At 36.8% G+C, this 24,437-nt stretch overlaps 1 protein-coding gene across 1 annotated transcript in view; it reads right to left on the bottom strand.

The window, feature by feature from the left end:
• Positions 1-14,099: 14,099 nt before the first annotated feature.
• The window catches only part of ZPLD1 (zona pellucida like domain containing 1), a 62,473-nt gene continuing 52,135 nt past the window's right edge, over positions 14,100-24,437 (bottom strand). The window contains exons 7-10 of the mRNA XM_070751722.1: positions 22,900-23,071; positions 19,685-19,793; positions 17,875-17,904; positions 14,100-17,381 (exon numbers count right to left, since the gene is read on the bottom strand). Coding sequence (XP_070607823.1) covers positions 17,203-17,381; positions 17,875-17,904; positions 19,685-19,793; positions 22,900-23,071 — 490 coding nt within the window. The 3' untranslated portion in view covers positions 14,100-17,202. The remainder of the gene's footprint in view (positions 17,382-17,874; positions 17,905-19,684; positions 19,794-22,899; positions 23,072-24,437) is intronic.

The following is a 24,437-nucleotide window of genomic DNA, read 5'->3' as shown; positions in this document are numbered from 1 at the left end:
GATAGGTGGCTGAGAATAAATATGAAAATGTTACAAGATGTGAGAATTGGGAGGGGGGCTTTGGTATTCCTAATTGGTAGTTATATTACCAAGCAGCAGCAATGACATGGATGAGAGAATGGATTTTATTGGATAATAAGACACTTTTACATTTAGATGGAAATGATTTCCAGGTGGGATGGCATGCACTTACTTGGTATGGAAAAAATAAAATACATAGCTACTTCTAGAGCCATGCAGTTAGAAACTCACTATACTTAGTATAAGAAAAAATAAAATGTAAACATTATTTGAGTGTGCCACACTGGATATCTATTATTGAAGGTTTATGATATCCAAGTCGAGTTAATTGGATTATATCCCAAAGTAAAAGGACATTTTAAAATCTGCACAAACTTTAGACAAACAGAATACAAATGGGTTGGTCCCTGAGATTTCAGTTACAATCGAGATTTGAAACAGATAAAAAAGTAGGAGGTATCAACTTAGAAGTGACTGAACTTGATGAAATTCTACTAGGGAAAAATGAAAAATTGATAAAGTTGATATAATTGATTGATATAATTATTTACTCAACAGATCTCGATCTGTTCATCAATCTTGAACAGGTGAAAGAGACAATGATGAAATGGATGAGACACGTTGGGCATATGATAAATTTGGAAAAATGGCAGCAACTTTGGGAAAGGAACTATAAAATCTAACTACAAATCTAATAAATAAATAAAATAAATAAATAAAATGACTATGGCTATTGTATATAAAGAGAAACTGTGTAAAATGTTTTATAGGTGGCATATATCACCAGAAAAAATAGCAAAAATCTTCAAAGATAAATCTATGGAATGTTGGAAATGTAGGCAAATTCCAGGTTCTTTTTATCATATGTGGTGGACTTGCACTGAAACTAAAAAAATACTGGATTATAGTTAGATGAAATGTGGGATCAAAAACTAGAGTTAAAGCCAGAGACGTTTCTATTGGGAATATTGTCAGAGAAATTTTAAAAAGAATAAATTTATTTGATTATACATGTGACTGCTGCCCGAATAGCATATGCACTAAAGTGGAAACGGAAGGCAGTTCCGATGAAAGAAGTGCTATAGAAGATGCTATATTTCACAGAAATGAATAGAATGACAATGAAGATTAAAGATAAAGAAGATTCTGAATATTACAAAATATGGGTGAAATTTTTATGTGTAGTTGGATAAGAAATTTAATTAGAAAAAGCAATTGAGTAAAGATTAAAAAGAAAAAAGGAAGACTCGGAAGTATTATTAAACCCAAGTGACGAGAATAGCAGGGAGGCAGCACTGATAAAGTTATAAATCCAAGATAAAATCCAATGTGAGTTTGAAAATAATAACTTAATAATAAAAGCTTTGGCAAAACTATAAGAATATAGAAAGAAACTGTCAGTCTGTTTCAATAAATGATTAGAATTAGAGGTACAGCATTTTACTCAGGGAAGAGTGAAAAAAGAAAGAGAGGAAGGAGGAAAGAAGGAGGAGATAGAGGGTGGAGAAGGAAGGAAGAGAGAAAGTCAAAGAATGTAGATGGAAGAGGAGAAGAGGGAGGGAAATGACGGTTGAGTGAAAAGATAATAGAAGTCCAGATTGGCAGACACTGATAGTAATGATTTAGATTGACACCAAAGCAAGGTACTTTTGTTGATTTTTTGCTATGCTTTGCTTATGCTGATTAAACTTTTTGATGTATATATCTGATGTATGGAGGTGAATTTTTTTTAAAAAAAAATCTTACATATACTGTATATAAAAGGTGTTCATCCAATCTTGGTCCCTCGACCATAATATCTTCTGAACTGGCTGCACCGATGGGAAAATGGAAAGAGACAGTGGAGACTTGTTTCAGCTAAAATGGTCGGGCATTGGTTAAAAGAAAAAAGTATCTTTTAAAAAATCAATTTTTACAGTGCAACAGAGCATCTAAATAGCAAATAGATGTATGGAAAAAGGCCAATTTGTGCATATACAGTGATCCCCCGATCATTGCAGGGGTTCCGTTCCAGGACCCCCCGCAACGAGCGGGTTTTCGTGAAGTAGCGCTGCGGAAGTAAAAACACCATCTGCGCATGCGCAGATGGTGTTTTTACTTCCCAGCAGCGAGGAGCCGAAGATTGGGGTTTCCCTGCCGCCCACACTCCTCGCTCCTGCCGTGCCCGCCGCTCGCCCGCCCTGAAAGGGAAAGCCCCCCCAGGCCGGCTCCGATCCCCCCAGGCCGGCTCCGATCCCCCAGGCCGGCTCCGATCCCCCAGGCCGGCTCCGATCGTTTTAAAACAGGCGCGTCGCTTCTCCGCTGACTCCTGGCAAACTTCCCCGCTTTAGGAGTCAGCGGAGAAGCGGCGCGCCTGTTTTAAAAGATCGGAGCCGGCCTGGGGGGGCTTTCCAGCAACCCCCGAGCCCGGGTTGGGGGCTCGGGGGTTGCTGGAAAGCCCTCCCAGCCGGCTCCGATCGTTTTAAAACAGGCGCGTCGCTTCTCCGCTGACTCCTGGCGAACTTCCCCGCTTTAGGAGTCAGCGGAGAAGCGGCGCGCCTGTTTTAAAAGATCGGAGCCGGCCTGGGGGGGCTTTCCAGCAACCCACGTGCCCGGGTTGGGGGCTCGGGGGTTGCTGGAAAGCCCTCCCAGGCCGGCTCCGATCGTTTTAAAACAGGCGCGCGGCTTCTCCGTTGACTCCTAAAGCGGGGAAGTTCGCCAGGAGTCAGCGGAGAAGCGGCGTGCCTGTTTTAAAACGATCGGAGCCGGCCTGGGAGGGCTTTCCAGCAACCCCCGAGCCCCCAACCCGGGCTCGTGGGTTGCTGGAAAGCCCCCCCAGGCCGGCTCCGATCTTTTAAAACAGGCGCGCCGCTTCTCCGCTGACTCCTGGCGAACTTCCCGGGCGAAGGGCGAAGGGCGGGCAAGCGGCGAACGGCGGGCGAACGGCGGGTGGCCGGGTGAAGGGCGGGCGAGCGGCAAGCGGCGGGTGGTCGGGCGAACGGCGGGCGAGCGGGTGCTGGGGGAGCTTCGCCCTCCCGCCAGCAAGAGGGGGAAGACCCAGGGAAGCCGCCCAGCAGCTGATCTGCCCGGCGCCATCTACGCATGCGTGCCCATAGAAAAAAGGGCACGCATGCGCAGATGGTGTTTTGACTTCCGGGTTGAAAAATCGCAAATTAGCCTGTTCGCAATGGTCGGGGACGCAATAACCGGGGGATCACTGTAATCCTATGCTTTGTTTAATAACTCAATGGCTTGTTTTCTTAATTAAATGTAAAAAGGACACAATTTTCATGAGGCATAGGCTACATCAACTGACAAAGGGGGAAAAACTGCACTAGAACAATACTTCATATTTAAGGTTGAAAGCTAAAATATTTTGCTAACAGCTAAGAAAAAAGTTCTCTGAAATATTCCTTTCTGTTTGATTAAAGCAGACTACTGTCTAAAATATGTTAACAAGCAAATTTCAGTCAAGTTAATAGTTTTTATTTATTGTTATTAAGTTACTACTTCCTTTGTGTTCCCTTAAAACAGAGAGAGAAAGAAAGAGAGAGAGAATATGCTGTTTTGAAGAAGAAACCATTATGATATATCTTATCAGGCAATTATGAAAAATAGGTCAGAAAAGCCGAGACCATTCAAATATCATTCTCAAGTTCCAAAAATCAATCATCAGCATCACTCAGAAAATAAAAAGAAACTTTCCAGACCCAGGGGACAGGAGAATGAAGAAGAGCTCTTTCTATACAACTTCAATGGCTTTTCATGAAAGCAATATTGACCCTCAATTACATAGCGATAGACTATTGTTAAAAGGAACAAAGAAGTGTCACCAGGATAAAATCTTTCTCTAAATAGCACTTTTTATTTACTTACATGCAATCTAATATTGTGATCTGGATAGCTGACTTAATCTAAACTTCAAACCACACACATATCAATAATTCTAGGGGTTGGGGAAGGTGATGGAAAAGAAGCATTTTGCTATTTTTAGTATACAAAATCTGTGGTACCATTCAGCAGATCAATGTTCATTGGCCAAATGTAGATGATATTATTATTATTATTATTATTATTATTATTATTATTATTATTATTATTCAAAGTTTCTTTATTGTTTTCACAAGTATTTATCACATAGTTTAATCATTTTTAGAGATCATAATCCAGCTTTGTTACCTTTTGTGTGTATCCTTAATTCTTTTGCATCTTACATTCAATATTACACATTGTACATTTATTTATTTGTTTCATTAATAGGTTACTTTTTCCATATAGCAATAAAAAAGAATGACATTTGCAAGGTATATATTATTTGTTTTGTTTGTACTGATACTTTGTATTGTATTATTTTTAGGTTCTCTTTTGAATCCATTCATGCCATTTGTACCATGTTCGTTTCGGTTCATTAATTTTAGTTCCCTTAATTGAATTTGTAATTTCATCCATTTCTACACATGTATATACTTTATCTATTATTAAATTTTCTGTTGGAGTCTGTTTGTTTTTCCACATTTGCGCTATCGCTATTCTAGTTGCCGTATTTATATGGGTTATGAGAAGAAGTATTTGTTTAGAATAATGTCTCCTCCAAATTCCTAGTAACATACCTTCTGGGGTTTATTCTATTTCTTCTTTGGTAATTTCTATAAGCCATCTATGAATTGTTTGCCAAGTTTTTTGTATTTTGGAGCATGACCACCACATGTGAAAAAAGGTGCCCTTTTCCTTTTTGCATTTCCAAGCATGTATCTCATAATGTTGGATAAATCTTCACTAGTCTTGCCGGTGGAATTATTATTATTATTATTATTATTATTATTATTATTATTATTAATTAGATTTGTATGCCGCCCTTCTCCAAAGACTTGGGGCGGCTCACAGGAGCCAAGCATACCTATATAAATTTAAGACTTGGCCTAACTTCATTATTGAATTATGTACAGCACCATAGAAATGTAGTTGTAAAAGTTAACAGCCAAAATGTTTCATCATGAATGGAGAAAGGAAAAGAACAGTTTGTGGAATATATGCAAATAATTGAAATCTAGTACAGTAAATAAAAAAGAAAGAGTTTAGTATCAATACATGTATTTCTTCTGAGCAATATGTATTTATGACTCCAACACATGAGTAAAACGAGCAAAATGTACTTTGCAGTGTATTTGACTCTCTCACATTCTATCCAGGCTATGCTAGCTGTTTATTGTAGTTAGCAAGCCTTGCTTCATTATTTTATGGCTCCTTCCCAAAAGTCATGTTCAATCCTGGCAAGATGCCATATGTAGACAGTTGGCTGCTATCCTTTCTGTTTCATCTATCAAAAACAATGTGTTCCTGCAGCCCTTGAAACACAAATTAGATTTCTGAGTAGGATGTTGAAAATCAGGATTGCTTTGAGCAGCTTCCCCCAAAATACTATTCCATTTTTGCTAAATGAAACAGTTAAGTGAGCTAAGCTGAACAGACATTAAACAAAGTGTGTTGTAATATCCTCCCTTGCATCTGTTTTTTTTATAAACATTGATCATTCCATTTCTAGAACAGATGCTGTTTTTAGAAAAAGATTGTTATTTCACATTTGAATTTTGTAACAAGCCCTTAATGGATACCCACTGTCTAGTCCTAGTAATAAGTTTATTTTTAACTTTCTGAAAGCAAAAATATCCATCTCTCTTCACATTTATCTCAATTCTTCAGATTCTTTAATTCATTGAGTTTCTCTGGAGATCTCTTAACTTTTGCCTTAATTTTAATGCCTATTGATTAATAAACCAATAACTGTCCCAAAGGTGCTTTTCAAAAGGCAACTGGAGTTACTTTGTTTTTCCTTGAAGACATATCACTTTTCATCCAATAAGTTCTTCAAACTTCTCAGATGAGAGCAAAATACCTTCAAGGAAAAACGAAGAAAGTCCAGTTGCCTTTTAAAAAGCACCTTTGGGACAACCATGAGCTGGATGACTGAGAATCTCTATAGACATCAAATCAGTTATTGCCTTGGTCAATGTTGGCTTTGACTTTAGATAGATTTAGATAAAAACCTTTAGATATGGTGGCAATGTGGCTGAGACATTGTCATCCCATTGATCAACAGGGTTGATTTGGTTTATCTGGCTGGTTATGTCCTCTTCCTCACTTACCATTCCATGTGTATCCTTCCCAAAACTGCATGTTTGGTGGAAGAAAACCACCTTCCCACATAGGAGTCATGGACCATTCACAACAGGAGTGTACTGATATTCAATCAACTGAGTATAATAGCTGTGGTCCAGTGCTAGATCCTCCAAAGAAACTCAAAGTCCATTTGTTTTTCTAATTATTTTCTCCAGCAAAATATAGTGATACCTTGTCTTACAAACAAGGTGTCCGGGATGAGGCTCTTAAGGTGAAAAGTTTGTAAGACGAAACAATGTTTCCCATAGTAATCAATGGAAAAGCGATTAATGCATGCAAGCCCAAAATTCACCCCTTTTGCCAGCCAAAGCGCCCGTTTTTGCACTGCTGGAATTCCCCTGAGGCTCCCCTCCATGGGAAACCCTACCTCTGGACTTCTGTGTTTTTGCAATGCTGCAGGGGAATCCCAGCAGGGGAATCCCAGCATCGCAAAAACTAGCACTTCGCTGGCAAAGGAAGTCCAGAGGTGGGGTTTCCCAGCAAAGGGAACATCAGTGAAATTGCAGCATTGCAAAAACACCGAAGTCCTTGAAACCCCACCTCCGGACCTCTGTGTTTTTGCGATGCTGCAATTTTACTGAGGCTCCCCTCGCTGGGAAACCCCACCTCCGGACTTCCGTTGCCAGCGAAGCGCCCATTTTTGTGCTGCTGGGATTTCCCTTCTGGGATTCCCCTGTAGCATCACAAAAACCCGGAAGTCCGGAGGTGGGGTTTCCCATGGAGGGGAGCCACAGGGGAATCCCAGCAGTGCAAAATTGGGTGCTTCGCTGGCAACGGAAGTCCAGAGGCGGGACATCCCAGCGGCAGCGGTGGGTTTGTAAGGTGAAAATAGTTTGTAAGAAGAGGCAAACAAATCTTAAACCCCGGGTTTGTATCTCAAAAAGTTTGTATGAGGAGGCGTTTGTAAAATGAGGTATCACTGTATCTTGAATACATCTTTTATCATCTGCTTATTTACATATATATTCCATGCTTGTATTACTTGGTTATCTTCATCTTGGCAAGACTTTACTACTGTATGAATTTACAACACTATTTTTCCTAATAATGTGCTGCTTCTCTTATTTATTTGCTTGTACATTTTAATTAAAGTTACATTATAGTGAATTTTAATTATTTTTATTCTAAAGTTTTATCAGTGATTTTATGCTTAATTGTAAGCTATCTGAAAAAACTCGCTTTTGAAGAATGGTTCTCACATTTTAAAAATGCATGCATATGAATTAATAAAACATGATGTGTATACTGATAATGAGCCTTAATGAAGATCACTGTAAATGTAAAAATGCTAAGTTCACACTCTCCACCTTGCATTATTTATTTATTTGTATAGAATTACCTTCTATCAAAGGTCTCAAAACAGAATTCTCAATTCTCCCCTCTCCTATTCTCAGTAATCTATGAAGTATACAAGAAATGGCAACTGATCCAAATCTATTCAGGAAATATCACAACTGGATATTCAGTCTTGATCTTTCCAATTCGAACTCAATCTGTTATTTTTACTTATGAAATTCTCTTTGAAATATACATGCTTTGGCTTACAAGTTTAGAATAAGTAATAATTAATAAGGCTTATATAATTCATCGTCCTATTAAAATCCAATTAATCATCCCAGGGCCGAGGATCTACATATCCTGAACGTTGTAGCTCCAGAATGCTCCAAAAGTATTATCAATTTGCCTTGTTTGTTTGTTTGTTTTCTGTGCCACCCCTCTCCGATGAGTTAATATGATAGAAGCAGAAAAATTAAATACATTCACTCTATTTTATTAAAATGTAAATAAGTATTTGTGTTGACCACTATTTTTTGAAAGAATACAATCTCTAACATAGGTGGTCTTCAATTTACAAACATTTGTTTAACAATTATCTGAAGTTGCATTGGGGATGAAAAAAATGACTTAACAAATAGTCCTTACATTTACAACTGTCACAGTATCCCTGTGACCATGTAATGCTGAGTCAGACATTTGGCAACCAACATGTATTTAGAATGGTTATAGTATCCCAGGAACATGTGATCAATATTGATCACCTTCCCAGCTGGTTTCTGTAAGGTATTGGCAAGTATGGTCAATGGGGAAACCCAGTTTTGCTTAATGACCATATGACTCATGTATCAATAATAACTTAACAGCCATAACAAAAGGTCATAAATTAAGCGATGAAAGGCTTGACTAAGAAGTTATGGACTTTTCTTCAGTTTTATTATGCTATTATTTTTTTAATAGATTATGTTCTTTGAAGACTTTGTTCATGGTTTAGGTTTCTAGTTGTTTTTGTTTGATTTTATTTTTTTAATAAAATACAGTATTAAAGAAAATGGAAACAATTATGGAAATTAGAGGAAGGCCAAAGTTAGAGGAATGAACATTGATTTTAGAAATGTTATGAAGGCTATAATTTTCAGGTTAAAGATGAGATAGAGATGAGAGAGAGAGAGATCTTGAAAAGTAAGTGAAACAGTGAATTTTTCCCCCTTTTATGACCAATACACTTTCCAGAATTGTTAAGTGAATCGTTGTAGTAGTGGTTAAGTGAATCTGGTTTCCCCGTTGATTTTGCCTGTCACAAAAGATGATCGTCCAACCCTGGAACAATAGACCCATCATAAAATATGAGTTAATTATCAAGTATCTAAAAATTGATCAATTGAATGCAGCTGCGAGAGCAATCATGGGCTTTCCCAAAAATGCCCATGTAACACTAACACTCCACAGTCTGCATTGGTTGCCGATCAGTTTCAGGTCACAATTCAAAGTGTTGGTCATCACCTATAAAGCCCTTCATGGCACCGGACCAGGGTATCTATGAGACCGCCTTCTGCCGCACGAATCCCAGCTACCAGTTAGGTCCCACAGAGTGGGCCTCCTCCGGGTCCCATCAACAAAACAATGTCGTTTGGCAGGGCCCAGGGGAAAAGCCTTCTCTGTGGCGGCCCCGGCCCTCTGGAACAAACTCCCCCTGGAGATTAGAATTGCCCCCACCCTCCTTGCCTTTCATAAGCTCCTTAAAACCCATTTCTGCTATCAGGCATGGGGGAACTGAGATATTCTTTCCCCCTAGGCCTTTACAATTCATGTATGGTATGTTTGTATGGATGGATGTTTGGTTTTACAATAAGGGTTTTTTATTTGTTTTAGTATTGGATTTACATGCTGTTTTTGTTACTGTTGTTAGCCGCCCCGAGTCTACGGAGAGGGGCGGCATACAAATCCAAATAAATAAATAAATAAATAAATAAGTAAGTAAGTAAGTAAGTAAGTAAGTAAGTAAGTAAGTAAGTTAAAAAAAAATGTAAAAAAACTGTGATAAGTCATTTTCGTAGTCGACGTAACTTTGAACTGTCACTAAATGAACTGTTGTAAGTTGAGAATTCTGTCTAAAAGTTCCTGTCACTTGCTTTGTATTTTTAATGCTGGTTTTTAAAGTTGTTAATGTTTCTTTCCTAAAGCTGAATGCTAAGCGTGACAACTGCCAAAAGTAATATTGTGTCAAGCACCACAAGTGTAATCAGAGCTGCCATAAACAGTTCAATACAATGCAAATTAGTTATGCTAATTTGGAGCAGCTTGTGAACATACTTCCACGCTGCTGATATGGTGACATTCAATATTCTAACTTTAATGATTCCTGTAAAATGGTGGCTTGGTAAATTTACTACTTTTATACTTTACAGTAGTGTCGACAAAGCATTCCTGCATGTAGATTTATATGATTTGAAAATGTGCTGCTACAAGAACAAAATGGTACAGTCTATTAACAAACCAAGAGCAGCTCTCTATAAATTACAAAGATTTATTTCTTTAATGATATTATACATTACTTTCTCTGTTTCCACTTAACAATATAAATCTGTTATTACTTCTCCTAATCGGTCAGAATCATCTGTCCATCTGAAAGAACCAAGAAACAGCAAGGCTGCACAATTTACAATTTTCTCTTTACATACTTTTATTTTATTTTTAGTGTCCATTAATTGCATGTTATAGCACATTGGCTCAGCAGCAGAATGAATGAAAGCAAATTGTAATATTAAGGAAGGAAGTTTGAAAAACTATCTTTATTATTATTATTATTATTATTATTATTATTATTATTATTATTTACTCAAAACAATAGTAAAAACAATGTCAAAGAACAAATCTAATATTAAAAATAAACCCATATAAAACCCCTCATTTAAAACCAAACAACACATACATACCAATCATAAAATATAAAAGCCTAGGGAGGAGTCTCAGTTCCCCCATGCCTGGCGATATACTTCATTAGTCACTCAAAGTGTTTCCAATGCAGGGAAATAACTTTAGTTTTTAAACAAATGTCTTGATTTTTGTTTTCTGTAGCAGGCAAATTTTAATTCAGAATCAGCAATGTGATCCCAAAATTACTCAGTTACAGGTAGCCCTTGCCTTATGACTACAATTGAACCCAACATTTCTGTTGTTAAGTGAGTTTTTCCCCATTTTACGTCTTTTTGGCCACAATTGTTAAGTGAATCACTCCAGTTCTTAAATTATTTAAGAAGGTTGTTAAATGAATCTGGATTCCCCATGGACTTTGCTTGCCAAAATGTCACAAAAAGGGATCACATGAGCCCAGGACGCTACAAACATCATAAATAAGAGCCACTTGCAAAGAGTATAAATTTTGATAATGTGCCCATGAAGATGCTGCAATGATCATAAGCATGAAAAGTGGTAATGAGTCACTTTTTCAGTGCTGGTGTAACTTTGAATGGTCACTAAGTGAACTGGTCACTAAGTGTAAGATGAGGATGATCGATATAACTTTCTCATCCTTACCTAGGAAATATTGCTCTGCGTTATTTTGATCTCTTATATATACACTGAATATAGAAAATGTAGGAAAAAGGTTTCCAAATACAATACATGTCAGTTAAACAGAAGAACAGAAGAAGAAAAATTCCGTAAAGAACTATACTGGACAATGGAGATTGTTTCTCTTCATAATAAACTATGATGTATCAGAGAATTTCAACTTTTATGAGAGTGAAGTGCGTCAGTTTTTGGATAGGATTTCAGGGTTCACATTGAAACAGGAATGGAATACAGTGATACCTCGTCTTACAAATGCCTCATCATACAAACTTTTCAAGATACAAAACCAGGGTTTAAGATTTTTTTGCCTCTTCTTACAAACTATTTTCACCTTACAAACCTACCACCGCCACTGGGATGCCCCACTTTCGGACTTCCGTTGTCAGCGAAGCACCCGTTTTTTTGCTGCTGGGATCCCCCTGAGGCTCCCCTCCATGGACTTCCATGTTTTTGTGATGCTGCAGGGGAATCCCAGCAGGGGATTCCCCAGCAGCGCAAAAACGGGCGCTTCACTGGCAACGGAAGTCCAGAGGTGGGGTTTCCCAGCGAGGGGAGCCTCAGTGAAATCGCAGCATTGCAAAAACACAGAGGTCCGGAGGTGAGGTTTCGAGGACTTAGGTGTTTTTGTGATGCTGCGATTTCACTGATGCTCCCTTTGCTGGAAAACCGCACTCTGGACTTCGGTTGCCAGCGAAGTGCTCCTTTTTGCGATGCTGGGATTCCCCTGCTGGGATTCCCCTGCAGCATTGCAAAAACACAGAAGTCTTGAGGTGGGGTTTCCCATGGAGGAGAGCCTCAGGAGCATCCCAGCAGCACAAAAACGTGTGCTTCAGCTGGCAAAATGGGTGAATTTTGAGCCTGCATGCATTTATCACTTTTCCATTGATTCCTATGGGAAACATTGTTTCATCTTACAAACTTTTCACCTTAAGAACCTCATCCTGGAACCGATTAAGTTTGTAAGACAAGGTATCACTGTACTATATAAATAATTTCAACTATTAAATGGTGTGACAATTACATTAATTAAATATTAATGTTAGTACTTGTAGTTAGTTTAATCATATACTATGATGTCTTGCCAGGCAAAAGTTGGCTATAAAAAGCTTCTCTGCCTTGGAATGTGGCCTGTTGTGGGGCTGAGAGGCAAATATGAAGCTGTGATGCTTGTTCAATATACAAGGATGACTCGATAATGTTCTGTCGGGCTCTCTGATAGGAGCCTCTGAAAATTCAAGGAAACAAATTTCAGACACACACACATTTGAAAATTCAAAACAATGTTCTTTATCACAAAAGTCAAAATAAACTAAGCACTCTTTTTGTATTGCAAAGAGCACTCTTCACAAAACAACCGGGTAATGTCCCTTAAGCAGTCATTTTCACTTCTGAGCCTATAATTTCAGAGTAATTGCCCCTTCCATGCTAATCAGACCCAACTCTGCTCAATTTCTATCACAAAGATGCTATCGGATATTAAGGAGAAAAAAAATATATAAAGATATCATTGACTTCTGCTTAACTTTGATGACTTTATCCTGTTTTATGGAGCAGTTTGGAAGTAATGTACCACTACATACTTCCAAGGTACAGTATTTGTCTTCTTACTTTCTTATTTTCTTTCTTTCTTTCTTTCTTTCTTTCTTTCTTTCTCTCTCACTCACTCACTCACTCACTCACTTACTTACTTACTTACTATCAAGTCTATTGTTCTGGGATCTCCTGAAAGTCTTATCTAAGTATAACAAAGCCTGTCCCTATTTAGTGTATAAGCACAAACATCTGAAGTTCATTTCACTTTAAATTACATTTAGTTTTTGTTTCAGCATCAGTCCTTTTTGTGTGTGTCCTTTTGTGCCCTTACTCCTTTAATTGCCATTCAAAGTTGTAATGGTAATTAAAGTTGCAAAGTAGACACTCAGGCTACTTACTTTTGATTTAAAGACAAATCTTATTACTTGATTCCCATTCAAAATGCAAGATTTGAAATGTATCGCATGATAAATCTAGATCCAAATTCTTCCAAGACTGAAAAAGAAGCGGAATTGTCATTTAAAGATCACAAAAGTTTTGGATTAAGTATCCTATGCCACATGATTCAAATCATCCTATATCAAATGATCACAATACCAATGATGTAGAAATTACCATTGTGGATTAAATATACAAAACAGCCAAAAAAAGAATAATAAACCCTCAGGTATCTATCATAAGTATTTTTGTTCAGTGGCATTGTAACTTGGAACAGTTGCATTATGAGTGGACATTAAATGAGAACAACATATAAAGACCTAGCTCAGTGATGGCAAACCTTTTTTCCCTCAGATGCCAAAAAAGCATGCCCAAGTGGCCACACCCATAATTTAATGTTTCGGGAGGGTGAAAACAGCTTCTCCCACCCCACAGAGGCCCTCTGGAGGCCATACAAATCCAATAAATAAATAAATAAATAAATAAATAAATAAATAAATAAATAAACGGACTGTTTCCCAACCTCTGGTGAGCCCAGTAGGTTTGTGTTTCACCCTCCCTAGGCTCCAAAGACTTCCCTGGAGCTGGAAAAGTTAAAAACTCCTTCCCTCATCTCCCCAGAGCCTCTGTGTGAGCCAAAAATCAGCTGGCTGCCACACACATGCATGTTAGAGATGAGCTAGGGCAACTGCTTGCATGCCAGCAGATATGGCTCCATGTGCCACCTGTGGCACCCATGCCATAGGTTCGCCATCACTGACCTAGCTCTTTGGAGAAGGTTTAATTCTGGAAAAGGTGAAAAGAAAGAGATGAAAAAGAGAATCAACAACAAAATAGCTGTGTCATTGGAAGGCCTGAAGGCCTGGGTTAGCAATAGGCTGTCAGACATAAAATTTGTCCTTATGATTCAACACCAACTTGATGGTACACAGTAAATCAATCAATATGCAAAGATTTACACTCTTCAAATCTTAATCCTTTTCAAGATAATAGTTACAGTTGCTGTACATTGCTGGAGCGTCTGAGATATATGATCACCAAACTGGAAGATATTTGCCTATAGCTGTTGAACAAAGACAACACAGTAGCGTTTTCTGATATTATTTTCAAAATTACTTTATTAATCATACTTTACATGCCATCAGACCTATACCCTGAATTGCAAGTACATGTTTCTGAGGTATTAAGATTGGAGAAAATCATGCACAAGTTCATGTAAAAAAATGTAGTGTTTAGCAGGTAGGGTATTTGGAATTCAGAATTAAGTGACATGACAAGGGTTTTTTAAATATTATGATATTCAGACAACCCTGACATTTTCTGTACATTTACACCCATACACAACATTGTTCAGAGCAGTATGTACAGTATTGTTTGCCCACTGTAATGTTGAGCACAGCTCCATGTTGTTAGCATAAAATTAACATCCAAATTACATCCTACTGTAAATGCTATGATGCATTCTGCATTATGTAGCCTATAACTGGCATACACTGTCACATATTTGGGTTTACAGTACAAACTATCTCTAACTTCCCATTATTTGATAACTGATATTAAAAACTTAAACATTGCATAATAAAGCGGAAAAATTCTAGACTGTTTAGACTGTTTTTCTAACTTTAATTAGTTGAAAATTCTTGAAATGGTTGTTATTTGAAAACTATTAGGTTCAGAAAGATATGCCTAAAGTGATTTAGAGTAGTTTTAGGTGTAAAGCAAAAATAGTAATGATATTTGGCTTTGGTCTGTTGTTTTCAAATTCTTTTTCCTCAGTCAATGATCTGCTCATAGTAAAAAGCATGTTTTTACCTGAAAGAATAGAATGTGAAAGAACTAATTTACTCATGAGACAAAATCCACTTTAGATAGTTTAGAACAGTGTTTTCCAAACTTAGCAACTTAAAGGTATGTGGACCTCTACTTCTATAATTTTACAAATAGCACGCTGAGTTGAAGTTGGCACATCTTTATGTTGCCAATTTGAAAAACATTTCTTTAGAACATAAAGAGTCATATAGATTAAGCAATTAAAACCTCATATTTCAGATCATAATTATGAAATAACCTGGACACTTCAATTTCTAGGATTCTAGGAAACAGAAACTGATGAGAAATAGGTAGCATGTCAGATTGCAACAATACTATGGTCTACAATTGGCTATCCCTGCTACAAAAGTGGCTACAAGCTACAATGCAAAAATACAATGCAGCAAATTACAGTAATGTTTTGCTAGATTGTCAACAGCATTGTGGGAATTTTAAATGGGAGATCCTAGTTTGTTTCTCCTAGCATCAGTTGCTCATGAATGGGAAGGGATACATATTTAGTTACATTCTACTGATATCACTGATCCAGGAAACAGAAATAGAACATTTCCAATTCTATTTTGTTTGATATGACCTACAATTATATCTGATTTTTTAATGAAAGATGCAAAGTGGAACTGGATGATAACATTTCTCATTTTGTTTCAGCTATAATATTAAAGGTAAATAAAGCTACTGTCAGTCAATTTAATGAAGAGATATTAAAATTATAAATTAATAGTTTTATAACAAGTGTTTTTGTGAAAGTTCACTAAAGTTGAATGTTTCTATAATGTTAGTATATTAATGTAGGGAGCTAAAAGTAAAGGCAGGTTATTCCATTCATTCAATGTGCAGGCTGCTTTCTTTCAACTTAATTTGCTGAACATGTGGAGGCTTATCCAAATGTTTTCTTTAAAATGTATGCAAGCCATTCCTTCACAATTCCTTCGCTTCACAAGATAATTTTTTTTGAAAATACATTAAAGCAATAAGCTGTGCTATAAAGCAATTTGACAAACTGTAACCCAAAGCTTCATACCTAACAGTACATCCTGTGTACAAAAGTTTAAATTACCTTATTGTAAATCAAAATGAGAATCATAAATCTTACAGGCACTTTTGCTTTCCTTCCTTAAGTAGTAGTAAGTCTGGACAGTCTTTGGAATAGATTGTTCCTTTAATAAGCAGGAGAATATTGAGCCTAACTAAAAATCTATTTTCTTCATCCTAGAAATAGGATGTAGAAGAAAGCCAGAGAACACACAACTAATGTGTTCATCAAATAAGAAGAGAAATGCCACTTTCTTGTTCATAATCATTCTCTTAGCTATTTTATGTTTCACATTATTCTGTCCTTGGAACATCTCCAGAAAAGTCTCTCAAGGATTAATTAATTTTGAGTGGCATAAGTAATAATAGCAATTTCCATGAATGGAAAAGAAAGAACCCCCATGCTTCATTAGTCTACTGCATGACAGGTTCCATTAACAGGAGAGGAGAGGAGAGGAGAGGAGAGGAGAGGAGAGGAGAGGAGAGGAGAGGAGAGGAGAGGAGAGGAGAGGAGAGGATGGGGAGAAGGATAGGGATATACTATTTCTACTGGTTCCCTGCAGTTGACTATTTGGTTCAACTGTATTTAGCTGATTACAGAGAACAGAAGAAACCAGTTTAAAAAATAAGGGGAAAATGTCTAACAATTCTAAAGAAAAAAGAATAAGAGAGGAGTCTTGGTGTCCTCACATATTCAAAACAATGAAGAGTTTCAATCCATATTATTGAGTTTTGAAGTTGCAATATAAATTATTTCGTTTAGGCAAAGTACAGTCAAAATATGCATTGCTCTATAATAGATGCTGTGTTGAAACAAAGCAAAATATCTCATTACAACATTCAAACTATTATAAACATAATCACTTTTTATTTTGGGTGTTGTGTGTTACCTGATATGAATTTAAAATTATATATCTATAACTATATAAAAATCAAAAATATGTACTTCTAGAGATATGCATAAAAAGTTTTAACCTTGTAGAAATTGTACAGAAATCGTCTTTTCTGAAAAGAATAATTTAACTATGAAAGTTTCAAAGCATTCTAGTTTATATAGATGTATAGATTTAGATAAGGATTTGCTGTATGTAACATTTATGATTCAGTTTCTATTATCAGTTATCCCATTGGCAAAACATCAAAATACCTATTCATTCATATACCCGGTACATCAATGACAGAAAACAGCTACAGTGCTAATTCTATTACTTATCATCTATATAATAGCATAACACTACTAGAAAGAATAACTGGAATCTGATAACAATGAAGTGATACCTTGGTGACACTTTAAGGCAAATACATTTTATGGCAATTGGAGAATGTTCAAATTATTTGTTCCTTCTAATTGAAAACTGGATTTCTTACACCACTCAAAATAAGGTTACTGCTGTGCCCTTTTCTGTAGAAAAGAAGAAGGGATAATATACAAGAAATGGTGCTGATAATTCCTAGAATTACTATTCCTGAAATCAATGCACTGGTGACTGAATTCAGCGGGAAAGATAATCCATTTGGACTTCCTACAAAGGAATAGAGAAGAAAGAGTTAAAAATGTTTTGCAAGTTTTGAGAACAATGCAGATACATATATTTGACTTCTCAATATTCATAACTAAAGAATCAATAGGAATGTCACGCTGAGATTGCCAGCCAACAGAGACTTTCCTTAGTTAAAGTGTTGCTGTGTTTCTTTATTTGCTCTGATCACACCCCCTCTTACATCACTCCCACAATCCTTATCTTTCTCTGTTTCCTATATATATATCTGCTTGCTTATGTGAGCGAGCACATTCTAATCTAACCTTCTTGTGTGCTTGCAGCCATGTTTTCGTTAGAAGCTGCTTGATAAAGCGCAGCTGGCTCAATGAACTTATTACTGTTTATAAAATAAAGTTTGTTTTCACTATGTTGCAATATATCAGCGCGAATACAAAGTATTTGACTAATTATTTGGATAAAATTCAAATATTTCTTTTAAAATTATGGGAAATTTATTGCTATTGCTGTAACTTACCAAGCTGTGAATTGTTCATTGGGATCTCCTCTGTATGAAACACAAAAGTAGATTAAATTTAGTTTAAAGGTATTCGTTTTCTTTGTGTTTGGACAAAATCATTGATTCTTTACATTCTTTAGTTATTCCCGTGAATAACTATGTGTCATCACAAGTTACAAAGTTATTCATCAAAACAAAAATTTCTACCATGTTTCCAACCAGAAAACTTTATGTTTAATAAGGTGAAATTTTGCTATTGTAGCATTCAAAGTACATTACACTGGAATGAAATGGGAAAATAAAAATGTGGGGGTTTTAATTGGTTTATTGCACCCACATAAATCATTAGGTGATGGCTTTAGGGATGTTGAATAACTGCAATGAAGATCCAGACATATTTGTGTAGATTGTCTGCAGGATTCTGATCTCTGCGTAATCTGTGTTTTGAATCTGAGATCTAGGCAGTCCGTCCCAGGTTCAGACTCCCAATTTACAAACAACTCATACTTTGAATGGGCTGTCTATTTTTAAAAATTATGGAAAGTGTTCCATTCCTCTTTCTCAAACTAATGAATCTCTGAAGCTGCACAATTTAAATTTATTCCTTAAAGCAAAATGAAGTTCTCGCTTCTAAAAGCAAAGAATCCATATTGCTTTACATCTCTTCAACCCTCTACTGGTTTTAGAGGCTTCTATTAGGGGAAGGTTTGGTAGGGAAGGTTTGCCTATTTGCCGATGACTCTAAAGTGTGCAATAGGGTTGATTTTCCTGGAGGGGTCTGTAATATGGTAAATGATTTAGCTTTACTAGATAAATGGTCAAAGCAATGGAAACTGCAGTTTAATGTTTCCAAATGTAAAATAATGCACTTGGGGAAAAAGAATCCTCAATCTGAGTATTGCATTGGCAGTTCTGTGTTAGCAAAAACTTCAGGAGAGAAGGATTTAGGGGTAGTGATTTCTGACAGTCTCAAAATGGGTGAGCAGTGTGGTCGGGCAGTAGGAAAAGCAAGTAGGATGCTTGGCTGCATAGCTAGAGGTATAACAAGCAGAAAGAGGGAGATTGTGAACCCCTTATATAGAGCGCTGGTGGGACCACATTTGGAGTACTGTGTTCAGTTCTGGAGACCTCACCTACAAAAAGATATTGACAAAATTGAACGGGTCCAAAGACGGGCTACAAGAATGGTGGAAGGTCTTAAGCATAAAACATATTAGGAAAGACTTAATGAACTCAATCTGTATAGTCTGGAGGACAGAAGGAAAAGGGGGGACATGATCGAAACATTTAAATATGTTAAAGGGTTAAATAAGGTTCAGGAGGGAAGTGTTTTTAATAGGAAAGTGAACACAAGAACAAGGGGACACAATCTGAAGTTAGTTGGGGGAATGATCAAAGGCAACATGAGAAAATATTATTTTACTGAAAGAGTACTAGATCCTTGGAACAAACTTCCAGCAGACGTGGTTGGTAAATCCACAGTAACTGAATTTAAACATGCCTGGGATAAACATATATCCATCGTAAGATAAAATACAGGAAATAGTATAAGGGCAGACTAGATGGACCATGAGATCTTTTTCTGCCGTCAGTCTTCTATGTTTCTATGTTTCTATTCAAGTTATACTTCAGTCTTGCAAAACCCTCTTTTAATTATGACAATTGTCAAACAAGGTTACATAAATAAATTTGTTTCCAAGAAACACTTCAGTCTCCTCCTTCATGAGGAGCATGTGCGTCAAAACTACATACTTAGTCAAGAAACCATTATTGAAGAGGAAATTTTCCACTTTATATTTTAAAAATTATGTAGGATGATTGTCCTTACCAGTTCTAGTAATTATGGGGCCAGCAGATATTACTGCACTTCCAGAAATGCTCTGAGGTGTCCAAGTGGTTCGCTTCACCACATCTCTTTTTTTCCTATTACTGCAGGCCTAGAAGTTTTAATCAAAGCAATTATGATTCAGAAAGGATAGAAATACTATTTTTGGTGTTCTATTTTAACTTTGCTTGTAAACTGGATCTTTAAAAAAAACTAAAAGCAAAACCCTCCTGCTTAAAAGAAGCTTCTTTCCACCGAAACATTTGAAATAGCAGGTGAAATTCAAGACTACTGAATGCTTCTTTCACTAATTCTTCACTGTAAAGTCTCCATCCAGCAGTCACTCCCATAAAACCTAAATTGGAAATTATTTCCATAATCTTACACTTGAATGTTCTCTGTATGTTCCAGGCTTTGCTGAGCTGTTACCAAATGCTTCAGAATACAATTACCCTCTTTATAACTTACATTCGTCTATATACCCGTAAAATCTGCTTTGAAAAGTTGATTAGCACTTCAGCAGAAGATGTGAAGGAGGAATGAAAACTTAAAATAAAAGATTAGAGAAATATTCCCTAGATATAGAATATATCATTCAAAAAATACTTTTTCTCAGTTGGAACACTTACAAAATAAAAAAGAATTGTTCAGTGATGAACATTTGATAATATACAAAACAATAGTAAATTGAAAAGGTCTGGGATAACCATCGGCCATGGTATCCTTCTGCGCTGGCTGGAGGGGTTGTTCTTCAGTGGTTCTCCTCCTACCTCTACGGTCAATTGCAGTCGGTGTTAGTGGGGGTCAGAGGTCGACCTCTAGGCTTCTCTCTTGCGGAGTGACTCGGGGGTCAGTCCTCTCCCCCCTGCTATTTAATATCTACATGAGACCGCTGGGAGAGATCATCCAAAGGCATGGGGTGAGGTATCATCAGTATGCGGATGATACCCAGTTGTACATCTCCACCCCATGTCCAGTCAATGAAGCAGTGGAAGTGAAGTGCCAGTGCCTGGAGACTGTTGGGGTCTGGATGGGTGTCAACAGACTCAAACTCAACCCTGATAAGACAGAGTGGGTTTTGCCTCCCAGGGACAATTCCATCGGTCCATCCATCATTGACCCCCTCAGAGAGGGTCCGCAACTTGGGCGTCCTCCTCGATCCACAGCTCACATTAGAGAAACATCTTTCAGCTGTAGCAAGGGGGGCGTTCGCCCAGGTTCACCTGGTGCACCAGTTGGGGCCCTATCTGGACCGGGAGTCACTGCTCACAGTCACTCATGCCCTCATCACCTCGAGGCTTGACTACTGTAACACTCTCTACATGGGGCTACCTTTGAAAAGTGTTTGAAAACTTCATATCGTGCAGAATCCAGCTGTGAGAGCAATCATGGGCTTCCATAAATAGGCCCATGTTACACCAACACTCCACAGTCTGCATTGGTTGCTGATCAGTTTCCTGTCACAATTCAAAGTGTTGGTTATGACCTATAAAGCCCTTCATGGCATTGGACCAGAATATCTCCGGGACCGCCTTCTGCCGCACGAATCCCAGTGACCAGTTAGGTCCCACAGAGTGGGCCTTCTCCGAGTCCCGTCAACTAAACAATGTCATTTGGCGGGACCCAGGGGAAGAGCCTTCTCTGTGGCAGCTCTAACCCTCTGGAACCAGCTCCCCCCAGAGATCAGAATTGCCCCTACCTTCCTCGCCTTTCGTAAGCTCCTTAAAACCCACCTCTGCCATCAGGCATGGGGGAACTGAGATATTCCTTCACCCTAGGCCTATATAATTTATGCATGGTATGTTTGTATGTATGTTTTGTTTTTAATAAGGGTTTTTTAGTGGTTTTAAAAATTAGATTTGTTACATGCTGTTTTTATTATTGTTGTTAGCCGCCCCGAGTCTATGGAGAGGGGCGGCATACAAATCTAATGAAATAAGTAAATAAATAAATAACAAACTGGCACAACATGGAGCCTCTATAATTAAAAAACATGTAATGTAACTTACTACAACAGTTGTTAATTACCTGGATTACTGAGGAAACAGATATAAAACAGAGCGGGTGGTTCCAACAGACTCCAGAATTAAGCATAAGAAAGGGAAAAGGAGGATCAGGCTGAGTCAAAGAATCTCTTAGGGTTTTGCCCTGATATATTCCAGACAGTCCAATGATCGTTCTAAGCAATAAGCATCTTTAGATAAATTAATAAATCTATGGTAGGTGAAAAAGAGTATCTAAAAGTATTAATATTACCACAAGTGTCTACTAGTTTGGCTGAGGGGGAAAATCTATACAAATTAACTTCAATTGTAAACTTACATAAATTTGACTTAACAAATATTCACAGAGCCCAATTATTGTATAAAAATAGTTCAAAAACTGAAATACTGAATCCAAATTGACACACTATTTTATCAACAGCAGGTTTCTTATTTGATTCACTAGGAAGACATACTACCCATATATACAATAGAACAATTTAATTTAAACAAAATAGCTTCAATCTGGGAAAAAGTTACATAGGAGGGATGTTGCATACTTTTCTAAATGAATATATATCTCCTAAAGCACAAGAAGAAAGAGGAGTAAGTTTTCCCATCCTACTTTGTGCAACTCAAACACTCATGGTATTCTGAACATTGTTCAGTGGTCTCTGGATATCATTGATTATACCTAATTTTTAAGCACTTCAGGAATTTATATAAAGTCTCTCCCTACATTAAACTGATTTTATTTTGAATTCAGTTTTTCTCACCATAAGCGTATTGGAAGATGAATCAAGATTTTTAGGTAATCACATTATGGTGATTTCACACCACTCTTCGATAGTTTATAATTCATAATTTCCCAAGCCTACATTTCTATTAAATAAATAATGTATCTGAGAGTGGAAGGAATCAGACAGGAACAAGAAGGTTCACCAAAGCTAACAGAACTCAGTGTGATTATTTCATCTTAGTATAACTACTACATTAGAGATTCATCTACCATTGAGGGTATGGATTTTATTATGCAGTAGTCAATTACTTTCTATTATCACCACACTGTGGGCGTGGCTTATACAGGACGCCCTGCATTTTCTTTCAACATCTTTCAATGTAAAGTGCTCTGGGGTGGAGCTCCATTTTCGCTACCCCACTGCCCCCCCCCGGATGATCACCCTCTAATGTTAAACCCTTCAAGTTGCATTATTATACAAATTCTCTAAAACATACCGGAACAAGAAAGTGGCAGTCATCAGTTCTGCACAACTTTGTCACACAATGTAGAAAAACCGCAGACATTTTCTGGTTCTTATGTTTCACAAAGCGGAACACCTCAAAAGAGAATCGGCCCATTTGACTCTTCCCATTTTCGATTATAGTTGTCTGAGGGTCTTTGTCACAACTGAAAACGAAAGAAAGGAAACAAGTAACTTTGACTGCTTGAGAAACACATCTAAAAAGAAGAGCATTTCATTAACAATATTATATTTTAGAAATTGTTGGCATTTCTTTTCACACACCTTCTGAGAATACAAGATACAGCAAGATGCAAGAATATCTGCCTCTGACAAAATCCTGAATTGAATATTACCTAGAGTTTTCACTAAGGAACACTGATTTCCATGACAAAGTATGTATTATACATTTAAATAAATGAATAACCTTCCTTTTGAACATACCCTATTTGTAATGCCTTGTTGACTATTTCAAAAGTTTAACACCAAACATATTGCAGATATAAATTGCTTGTATCATTGAGAAAACCTGTCTTGTTATAGCAACTCATCCTTAGGCCAAATGTAAACTCAGAATACGAACAAAATTAATTTGCTTCATAATTTAAATATGAATTCACATAATCCATAGTTTTAGGACTTACATGTATATACATTTTTCACATTTACTTACATCTTACAATCAAAATTTCCACTTAAAATGTGTACATATATTAAAGAAATGTTTGTTCCAAAATGCCTACATTATTTTTATCAAGAAAATGATGTCAAAATCATATGTAAATTTTCAGCTAGTACTCTGATATCTAAATAATATTTCTTTACATCTTCATGTTGATTTTTTAGAAAAAGTTTGGAAAAGTGTTGAATTTTCAGAAAGCAAGAAAGGTAGATTCAGCAATTTATGAAAGACAGTTGTTAAATTTATCACAACTGTTTGATAATTCTTGTTATCCATAAATATTTCTATAATGCAGACAAATTCTTGTTGAACATAACAACAACTGTTTCAGCTGTTCACATGTCAACAATTTTGAGCAGATTTACTGACAAATCAGAACAGACCAGGAGATAGAATATTGGGTTTGTAAAGAAATTGTGTTCCAGGAATGCTTATCACAGAATACTATTCAAAATGTCCACTTAACTCTGAAGCAAACATAGTACTATTTATTTTCATTTTTAAATGTTATCTGAATGACCATAGGCAGGTGTGTTTTTGATTGAACATATATACATTATGCACATGTATTTGTTTGAACATGTACAACATTTACAGTAATGGGCATGAATAATTCTGAATGCTTTTAATCACATCAATCTATGAGAACTGTTGGAAAAAATAGTGGTAAATCATGCATCAATATGAGATATAAATATTATTTTAAAATGCAAAATGAAATAAATGACATTTCAAGAATCATTACTGCAGAAAGTCATTTCTCAAATATTTCTTTTTTCTTTGCTGTGTGGTATTATGCATTCAAAGAGGTCGGATTATGGACAGAGATAATTATAGTATTTGATGCTAAG

The sequence above is a fragment of the Erythrolamprus reginae genome, chromosome 4 (assembly GCF_031021105.1).
Source record: "Erythrolamprus reginae isolate rEryReg1 chromosome 4, rEryReg1.hap1, whole genome shotgun sequence".
NCBI classification, from domain to species: domain Eukaryota; kingdom Metazoa; phylum Chordata; class Lepidosauria; order Squamata; family Dipsadidae; genus Erythrolamprus; species Erythrolamprus reginae.
This window is presented reverse-complemented; position numbering and strand designations above follow the sequence as displayed.